Here is a 10,744-nt window from a genome sequence, read left to right as displayed (position 1 = left end):
ACATACAAAAGGTGCTGAATATTCATGATTATTCATATTTTATGCTGCTCTGTATGCCACTACAGGCATTTAATTGAATTGCTGACACTGCTGTAGAGAGTGCCATTCATTTTCTTATATTTTGATTCCAAGGAGCGTGACTGACTTGTAATTTTGAAGTGATCATGAGCGCTAGCTCTCCAGGCTTTTTGGAGGTTTTTAAAATTTTCTTTGCGCATTGGCTGCTTTTTCATTCGTTTATAGCCCAGTCCTTGACCATGTTCAGAGGAACGGTTTCCTTGTTTCTTTTTTTTCCCTTTTTGGTCTGTTGAGCTATTTAACACTAACATTATACCTGCCTTTTCAAGGAAAAATGCACCAAACTCAAGGATGAACCATTATCGTATCTACAGATAACAGAAATCTTAGCAAAGTTCCAGTTTTAAATTGATAGTAAGCTTTGTTATTAGTAGCCTGTCACAAAAAATATTCACATTTCTTTAGTTGAATCTATAAAAAAATACCAAATATTACAGTTTGACAGGGATAAAATAGTTTTTTTGCACTAGCAAAGAGCTATTTACCCTAAACCTGGCATATTTCAGCATGGTGTGCAGTGTGTCCTTAAAAAAATTTAGGAAACTGGAAAATGAGCCTGCATCAGATTGTCAACCTGTCCGAGGTGTACCCTGCCCCTTGCTCTTTGTTAGCTGGGATGACTAAACTCATAGATTTATGGACACAGTGAATCAGATTTTGATTCACAGATGCAATACCATCTCGAAAGCATCTGAATCGCACACACATGCACGTGCACAACATACTAACGGTTTGTGAAGACTTAAAGAAACAAGAAAAATTTGGAAAAGGGGTTCACATTAAAACTCATAAGATCTGTACACACTCTGTTCTGCCTTACATAATGTATCTTCACTTACGTTTGCATCTGTTTCCCGTTTTCCTAGCAAAATATAAAGAAATGAGGGGTGGCTAAATACTTTTGCATAGCACTGTATAAAGTACTTATTATACCAACTGGCTTTTACAGTTACATCATAAGTTCATGTTCAATGATGCACCTGTGTAAAATGATCAGATAACCACAGTGAACATTGCTGCTTTGACAAGTCAGTTTCCTCATTGTTTTCAGTGTCATTCAGTCATGTGTTTTCTGTGTGTTTGATCCTTTTTTGCATGTGAGTGTTGTGAGCATGTGCTTTGTGTACAAGATGCATCTGAGTGTGAACAATATAGAACTTTGTGAAAGAGAACTAGGAAGTAATAAGGGACACCGTGTTCGTGCTTCAATATCGACTGCTTTAAAGATTTAGAAAAAAGAAAGCAAATAAAACACAAATGATACGAAGAGCAAACCGACCAGACAGCTGCCCTGGAAGGCACCAGAAGCATATGCACCTTTTTACCACAACTTCATTAGAAACATTATAACATTCAGTTGTGCATTTGGGTTTGTAAAATTGATTAACTTTATCTACTTTTGCAAAAATGTAGTTAATGCTGAGGTCATATTTAGCAATACAGATGATCCACTAGGATTCTTGTTGCAGCTGTATAATATATAAACCTTGACCCGCACAAAACATCAGGCCAGAGTAATACTGCCACCCTTTGAAATAGTCACGTACTGAACTCGTGTCAGTTTTGCTTCCTATAGGTGAGGCGTGTGTGTGTGAGTGTGTGTGTGTGTGTGTACATGCGTGTGTGTGTGAGTGTGTGAGTGTAAAACAGTGTTTACCGAAACAACTTTTCTATCCTGGCAACACTTACTATGAGGGTGGAGGGATAAAACTCTAATGACCTTAATCCAACATTTACAAACACGCACATACAACACATGCTCACAGCACTCACATGCAATTACTTTTTCCTTCTCTCTACATTATGTAATGTGGTCTGTGGCTATATAGATCCCAGTAATCTCATTTCCCACTGTGGCAGAACGGCTTATATCAGGAGCAGTAGGGCAGAACGTACCAAAGAAAAGAAAGTCTGGGATGGATGGAAAGAAAAGATGAGGATGATCATGCCGGAGATGGGTTTCGAATGAGATAAAGCTTAACAAACTGTGATTTATGAGAGAATGAGAGGTAGAAATGATAAAAGCGTGAGGAGGAATGGTAGGGTTTTTCACATCAGCTCCTTCAGGAGTCACATCAGACTTGTGTTGTGAATACCCTGCGAGATGGAGATAGACCGCAACAAGACTCCTTGCAGTCACTGAGCTTTAGATGAAGGGAACTCGACTTATAACAGCAGCTTATGGTTTGTTGTAATCCTGTGAGCTGGGAATATGATAACTAGACAATGCTTGAATAAAACTAAAACAATCCTAATGAAAAAACAGATACTGCAACATAGGGGAGGGTTGATAATGTACTATTGCATGGTGCCTTACTTGTATAATAATAATGCTGCTTATTTCCCAATTTGAATATACTGATACTATATTTTTAAAGCTTATATGTCGACATTGACGATATTGTTAAGATAACAGTGCTTTTTTAAAATAGAAACAAACCAAATGTTTCATTTCATTATGAGATTCAGGGATATTTTACATATTTAAAAAAAGCTATCAGTGTTTTCTGGTAGAAAAACTATGCATTGGTTTGTTGACCATCTTACCTTCTTGAGCCCACAAGTTGTTGATCTGGCAGTGACTTCATTGTAGGAAATCCACGGGTGCCACTGAGTGTACAGAAGCTCCTAAAAGGACATAGACTTGACTCAGCCTAGAAAGAAGGCTACTCTATTATTTAGGTCTTGATAAGGTATAGTTTAAAATGTTGAGAGGCACTGCATGTGTCTGTGCGTGTCTGTGTGTGTGTTTCCCACTAGTTGGTCTCGCTGACTCACTGTGTGCCACTCAGCAGTCAGAGCACGTTGCAGCCTTTAATAGAGTGACATGATGATGCAATCTCTTGTTCCTGCGCTAAAGAGATTACCCACCCTTTCACTTTTTCCCTCTGTGTTTGTCCAACTTGCATTGTATCAGTTTAATTTAATACACTTTTAATTTGTGTAAATGGGCTGTGGGGTTATATGTGTTTGGCCAGGAGTCTGAGTCCAAAAGGTATTGCAGGTTTGTGATATCTGTTGTTATCTGGGCCAACACCCACTCCCAGCACACTCTACTTACAGTCAGGAAAGATGAGCAATGCAGTTTCAGTGTTACTTCTCACCACTACCTCATCTTTTTGTCTTCCTCTCTCTGTCACGCTCTCTCTCTGTCTCTCGCTCGCTCTAATTGTAGTTACATGGTTGGGGATTAGCTGGTCCTCCCGTCTGTTTTTACTGCTGTGCTAAAAGCTGCCTGCTTTTCTCAAAACTTGTCTCAGGCTGCTGTTTTTCAGTACTGTCAAAGAAGTCTCCTCTTGTTCCTTTCCCCCCTTTGTATTTTCTCTTTCCCTCTGCACACATCAAAATACTGTATTTAACCTCCAAATAAGACCAGAATGGTGCAAAAGATAAAAGCTGGCACCTTGTTAAGACCACCCTTATCTCCACCCGTACCACGAGAGACCGCGTTGTCTGTGCCAGGGATTTAATGTAATGCATTAATGCTGTATTAATTGCTGTAGTCCTCTGCCTCACTGCATACATGCTCAGCCATCCATTTGCTCACTCCCGGATTGGTTTTAGGAAGAACAATGGAGTGGACTCCTTTTATGTAGTCGGTCTCATAAGCTTTTTATGTGTGTTAGGGTGACTTGCTGTTTGAGAATCTTATGGCTGAGCGAAGGAAGATGTTACTAATGAATGCATGTATTTTTCAGAGCTGCATATATGGGGTGGGGGTAGGGTGTGGGGTTGAGATGTAGCCGGCCAGCATAAACAGAGCTGGTAGCTTACAGTAGGCTCTTTGGTCTTAGTAATTGAATAATGAGATTCCTTAGATGAAGATAAAAGGTTTAGAGGTAATTACTGCAGTCTAAATTCTCCCACCCTGCAGCCTTGAGTGCGCGTCTCTATGTATGCCTGTTCCTGAGGGATGTTGTATGCACTTTGATTTTTACTGTTTTATTTGTCTGGAGGCACATCGTAATATTTATGATTTAAAAAGGAGGTGAAAACAATGCAGAAGCTTAAATGTAGTCAAGAAAATGTAGTTTAAGACAAGGTGGACAAATAAAGTGACAGTAACAGAGACCTGGAGGGAAGTAAAAAGCTTTGTGGAGGTGGCTGCAAAGCAAAACAGAAATCTTCCATGTATACAAGCTGCACTTGTGAATCTAATAAGGCGGGGAAACAGTGATGGCTGGAGGGTTGAGAGCTTTTGTTCTTGATGTTTTGAGCAGCTCATCACAGTACATCGATACCTGTCTGTTAATTTTCTGTAGATGACCTTTACTCTTTACTTAATGATCCCAAATAAGTCACTTTGAATAAGGTAACCTATCCAGATTAAAAAAGGCTTTCAGAGCGTGTTAAGAATACGGTATCTCAAAGATCCCAAGATGTTTACAGAGTCTAAAACAATTACAAAGTTTGTTTAAGTCTTTTTAAGCCCATCATTATTGACATGTAGGGTGTGTGAGGCTCTCCACATGAGTGTGTTTGGTTAGCTAAGGCTTAGAAGACAAGCCTATCACTGGCCTTGAGGGAGAGGTAGGGTTTTATTTTGCAGTAGTCAAAAATAGGCTTTTGAAGTGTGATGGCAAAACGATGGCTTTTAACACCTTATCATGCTGACATTTTGGATGCAGTCATGTTCTCTAAACACTTTTCTAATGTTAGGTGTTATGGGTGTAAGCAAGGTTTTAGAATGTGGTAGGAACTGGAAGACGAAGTCCTACCAATATCCACTGACTGTTGCCTCTAGCAATAATTTGAATCAGAGACAGCATATACAACTGTTTTTATTCGTAATTGTTAACAGGTCTCATTCTCTGCTATGAATCCCACCTCCGATGCCCAATATTGTTCCACCGTTTTTTTGCTAACACGTGAGAGGCTGTAGGGTTAGGTTTATGCGCAAAGATGCTGAGCAAATTGTATCCTATACCAATTTAGGACGTATTGGTACTGTGCTCTTCAGAGAGTTAATTATATTTCAAGTATTGGTTGAAATAGAAACATTGTCTCTGGACATTTTTGAGCAATTTTCATTTGAAGTGGTAAATTTCATATCCCAAGTCAGGTCTGATTACGAGCATGCTGCTGTTCAACAAGGTTGTGCAACATGAATTTGTCCCTTGTATGAGAGGTCATTGGGGACTTGTACTATAACAGCATCTTTTGAAAGAGGATATTCAGCAGTAATGACCAGGAGTATGTTGCGTCCCAGCATGCTGTCATGTGCCAGGACAGGACGTGGTATTTTGGTCAAGAGGACATTCTTGCAACTTAAACAAACTTCAACAAAATGACAGTCAGGTTTAAGGAGGAGATCCAGCATGTATCGCAGAGCTACAAGTGCTACATAAATGGGATTCTCAGGAATTCATCTAAAAACAGCCTTTGCACTAAACGATTTCTGCGGGGTAGACCTTTTGATCGTACCACATAAATGTAACAAATATCAACCCAATGATCCCTCAGCTTGAAGAAAAAATTACTTAATCAGCTCCCAATGCTTTTAGTTCTGTTTCTTAATATTATTTTGAACTTGCTGTTAGTTTGTATAGATGTAATTGTCTGTTTGCTCTCCAGGTGTGTCTAATAGCCAATAGTCAGCATCATGTGAGTTGTATTTGTAACAGTTACTCTGTGTGCAGTGGGATGTGCAGGAAAGAGCGCGTGCTTGCTGTGTCCTGTTTCATGTCAATATAGAAGGGACTGAGGCAGAAAGGGGAGAGCGGAGAGAATGCCATAGGCATCACTCTGAAGCCTCAGGATTTCATTTTTCTACACTAGAGAGCGATAAGCATGAGGAGGGAGGGTGGGGAGCACGAGAAAGAGGTGGTGAACAAGATGGAGTGCAAGAAAGAGGCCGATCAGGCAGAAAATGTCATCGGCTCGTGAATAGAAAAAGAGGATGACTGTACTGATATTCAACACCATCTCTGGACCCAGACAGTGATAGCAAGAAATCGGGAGGGAGAGATAAAGACAGATGGAGGGGGGAGAGAGATGGAGATTTCTATCATGTGAGAGGGAGGGGAGTAATAGCAAGGTGAAGGGAGGGAGCAGGAGCACTGACAACACTGATAGCGGCGCCAGAGGCAAGGAGGGACTAAACGGGAGAGGGAGTGGAAAGAAGGAGAGCAGCACAACAGCCTGAATAGAGTGCTGTGTTGAATAACAGTTGAAGGAGGACAAAGAGAAGAGATCTGCCACAGACGCAGAAAAACATCAGCAAAAAGAAGAAAAATGAACGCAAATGAAGAAGTCACAAAGGACAGAAGCAAAGGGAAGGTCTGGCTGTGTTTTCCTTGCTAGGAGCTGCAAGTTAAGTGCGTTGTGAGTCCTTGCACACAGTCCTTGTTTGCGGGCTTGTGTCCGGACGAAGGCAGATGATGACAGAACACCTGTTATTCTGAGATGGCAGATTGTAACAGTTTCTAGCTTGCACGTGTTGGACCGTCTCTGCAGCATTTTGCATACCTGCACAGTGTTTGACCTTCCTTAGTCAGCACGCGGAGAGCGACTGCAGAGAGGAAAAAGAAAGGAGAGGGAGGAGAGAAGGAACGTCTGCTAAGAAAAACACACAGGAAGAGGGAGAGTGTGTTAAAGTGGAGTAGCAGCCGAGGGAGTTGTTGGATTTTGATTAGTGTGCCTGTGCAGTCTGCACAATTCCTATAATGTCAGACCTGTTCTTTACTGCATGGGGCTCTTCTGGCAGTACAGAGGTAGCCTAAGGATTGGGTTTTTCCCAGGAAGCTTGGATCCTTAATCAGCTGCTGCTACTCAAACCTGGGTGCCACCTACACGGTTTGATTGGGCTCCAGGACTTAACTGAAGTGGATTTTTTTAATGAAATGTTTATTTGCATTATTAAATGCACCTTCAAATGTTAGTGCTTTAAACCCACTGAAGCAATGGATATGGCAGACAATCTGCAAGGATGCTCTGCCCGTGTTCCCAGAGTCGGAGACCTTAAAACGGGGGAGGTTAGAACGGGAGAGGGGGTAAGAATGGTGGAGAGAGACACCCCACTGAGGCTGTCACCTTTCCGTATGCTTCGAGTGCTCGACTCATGCCGGCCTCCAGGAAACCGCATTGGTGAGTCTCATCACTGTCATCGTCTTCAAGAAGCTCATCTACATCCTGACTTTATCCACTGATCAGATTGTTGTTACAATATAGAGTTTGGATTTAGGTAGAAGGCACATTTTTGTGGCAAACATCAATACATGCTGTCTGTATACTTTTATTTGACTTTGTAGGACATTAATGTTAGTAGCTCGATCAAGCATGTTCCAGGTTTTTACTTTATACTTAGACACAGATTTATGCAAGTAGAATCTGTTCATCATACATGTTTGAACATCTTTAACCTATTACTGTGAAAATATGATTTGCTTTGCGTGCCTGCTTAACTTGCAACATGTTGGCCCCAAGCAACATGTTTATCTACAGGGATTCTATGAGCTCAGAGAAGTGAAGAGTTTGACAAGTTCTTCTTTTGAATTTTTATTCATTTACTTGTCAGCACAATGACCGCAGTATCTTTGTTCGTGCTGCTCTGGACAAATTCAAAAAGCACGATATCCTGTGCTTTAAAAGGAGTTTGAGAACTCTTCGCCTGAGAGCATGAAAGAGAAGTGAAAGGATTCAGTTCAAAGCCAAAGCCTGTGGTATTATTATTATTATTGGGTAATGTGGATGTGGACGGTGGCTACGAATACCGCCTGTTTCCCCCTTAAGCAATGTACTGAATTCAATGTGTGGCTTTGCCGAGTGAGGGCTTATGTGAAAAAATCCCAATGCTATTCCATGAAGGGCTTTTCAAGTCAGTCTTCCTTTACTTCTTTTGATATTCTTTCCCCTGGATTTTTCTTTATTTTTGACGTGTTGCTATCATGTGCTGGAGATGGATTTTCAACTAAGTAGTATTTGCAGAGCAGAGTGAAGTAAGGACACTCCTAAAAGTAGCCCACTCCCTCCTCTAGACAAACTAGCAGGGAGTCAGCAACCCTAACTAGGCCAGCTTGGCTCCATGTGGGGAGGGGGTAGCTTGTGACATTTACTGTCTGCTCTTAGGCGTCTATGGGAAAGGAAGAGAAAGAAACTGCAGAAGACTGAAAGAAATGTGACTAAGAGGAATGTTTAGGACAGAAAGTGTGAAGAATGTAACATAATGGTGTGATACTGGAATTTTACTTCCCTGGTCAGATCATCTTGTTTCATCTACCCACATCTGCTGTTTACATAAACACACAAGATCGGGACCTCTCAGAAAGTGAGAAAGACATGTGATACTCATGATCAGTGATGCTTACTCATCATGCGTGTGGTTGTGCGTGTATCTGTCAGTAGATATCCCGGATCAGTTTCTCCAGCCTGTGGTGTCACTTACCTTCAGTGTAATGTTTCACCATCTTGGTTGTGAGGGTTAATTCCTGATTCCTGATGCGACAAAAGACATTTTCTTACAAAGGTATATCCATTCCCTGTATCCTTGTGCCTGTCTTTGAGGCTGCGCACTATACATCAGACTTGGAGGCCCACTCGATGCCTACATTTCAGCAATAGCTGTCTAGATATTGTGTCTAGGTCATGCAACAGTATGGCTGTTTGTCTCTGTACCACCACCTCATCACTGTAGGAGGTTAGGTTAACAAGCCTTTAGAACTTTTATAGAACCTGAAAATTAAATTTAAACTCTCGAGAGCAAGAATCACTGTGTAATTGACTTACAGAAGGTATAATTTCACACTATAGGTATCATTCAGCTTTTAGGTTAATGGGAAACGACAGAGTCAGAGGATTATTTTTAACGCTATGCCCTCTTATTAATTTGATAAAGACTGAATAAAGACCAATTTAAACCAGTTTTAAAAGTACTTATCTGTGCTTTTTTCTATGTTTTCCATCTTTTCAAATATTTTTTGGTCCAGAGACCAGCCTGTTTCAAATCCTAGAATAAGCCTCAGATGTTTCACAGCTGACAGACAGCACACTGTAATAAATAGCTTTACCTAACCAGCCCTCAGTTGTTAAATCCCACAACTGAGGTGTTGCAGTCACTCTGGGGACTCATTTTTCTTTCCACTTCATCAGCTCTTCCAACCAAAACCATCCACCCCACTGTCTCCTAAACTTCCCTCGATCTGTCTGTGCTCTGCTGTTAGGAGCTGATGTTTTATGGGTAAACGGTACATGATTGTAAGGTGTGAGCTTGCAACTGCACTCAGCCTACTTCAGTTTCATGAAAAAAGTTATCTTTACCAAAACAAACACCAGGGAGACCCCCCACACACACACACACACACACGTACTGTGTGTGCTGTACATGACCCAGACAAAGAGAGAGCCCTCCACCCTTCCCCCACATTTACTCACAAACTCACACATCACTGAAGTAGACAGTCCTGTCTGCTGCACCGTGACTCATTAATCAGATGGATTCTGGGGCACATGAAGGTGTGTGGTGGTGGGGGGGTTGGCACGCAGAGATGGCAGCTCCTATTGCGCGCAGGGTAATATTGATCTCGTACTTACTCATCTTACCAATACCATTTTATACACTTGTTTTACACCCCTGTGTGGCTGGTGGTATGATTCATCATTTGGGGGTTGGGGTCCTACTGTGTCATTCACATAATGGGTGAGTGAAATTTAAGACAGATGTTTTGTTTTCTTCTGATCCCATAGAGAGAGTAGTGAAATGAAATAGGGTGTCATTAAACACAATCTAAAAACCTGGGCGTAGGTATTTATGTCAAGGGACACCCCTTTAGCCTAGTGGGTAGGACATGCCGCCCTTGTACCAAAGGCATGTCGCATCTCCTCTCTCTCCCTGTTTTACTTTTTCTAAGACATAAATCCCTGAAAAAAGTCTCAAGTCTTTGCACGTTTGTGTTTCACAGGCATTGTCCATGAAAATGTGAAGATGGGTTCAGATGGGGAGAGTGACCAAGCATCCGGGACGTCCTCTGATGAGGTTCAGAGTCCAGTGAGGGTCCGTATGAGGAACAATCACCATCGGCGCATCTCTAATGAGGTATGATGATCTGGGACACGCCCACACACAAACACACACATACCTTTAGCCCGGGCGTACTGTACTCTTTGATCAAGAGGGAAAATGCACCTGCACTCAACATTATTTATTGAAATTCAATAGTGATGCCAAAGACTGTCTGAAATCATTCACTCCTTCACTATTCACCTCACAATATTAAGTAGATTTTATGTAGGAAACCATACCTTGTGGCTGATTTTAGAACTAAAATGATAAATTGGACAGGCCCAAATATCAGGATTGGCCTGTTGCTGATATACTGGTACTTTTTTTTTGGTTGATAAATGACAAGAAAATACATAAAAAGAAATCCCAAGTTAGAAATTAGGCAAAGAAAGAGAATAATTTTCTGTCTGTGCTGTATGTAAAACCTAAACAAATAGAAAGGGGACATTTCTTATTTTTTGTTACTTTACACTTAGACCTTAGAAATAAGACCATTCCTTTGTCTTATTTCCTTGCATGTACACTTCTCAGTGGTAGCTGTCTCTCAGTTAGTATACACTATACACAGTGTATTATATGATAGACTGTATAAAGTGAATAGTGAACACGTGGCATTTATGTGGTACATTTAAAGGGATCTCTTATTCACCTTTTCAACCCCATATTTTT

General features: G+C 41.1%; 1 protein-coding gene across 8 annotated transcripts in view; it reads left to right on the top strand.

The window, feature by feature from the left end:
- Positions 1 to 10,744, top strand: part of LOC102296686 (cyclin-dependent kinase 17) — a 51,982-nt gene that overhangs the window by 13,334 nt on the left and 27,904 nt on the right. For 7 of the 8 annotated variants that reach the window (XM_005950727.2, XM_042215846.1, XM_042215845.1 and 4 more), the window contains one exon: positions 9,975 to 10,108. In XM_005950727.2, coding sequence (XP_005950789.1) covers positions 9,975 to 10,108 — 134 coding nt within the window. Of the gene's footprint in view, positions 1 to 5,885; positions 7,165 to 9,974; positions 10,109 to 10,744 lie in introns of those variants that run through there. The other variant, XM_005950729.3, reaches the window with a different exon arrangement.

This window comes from Haplochromis burtoni, unplaced genomic scaffold, assembly GCF_018398535.1.
Source record: "Haplochromis burtoni strain Fernald_Lab_line unplaced genomic scaffold, NCSU_Asbu1 Contig_840, whole genome shotgun sequence".
Lineage (NCBI taxonomy): Eukaryota > Metazoa > Chordata > Actinopteri > Cichliformes > Cichlidae > Haplochromis > Haplochromis burtoni.
This window is presented reverse-complemented; position numbering and strand designations above follow the sequence as displayed.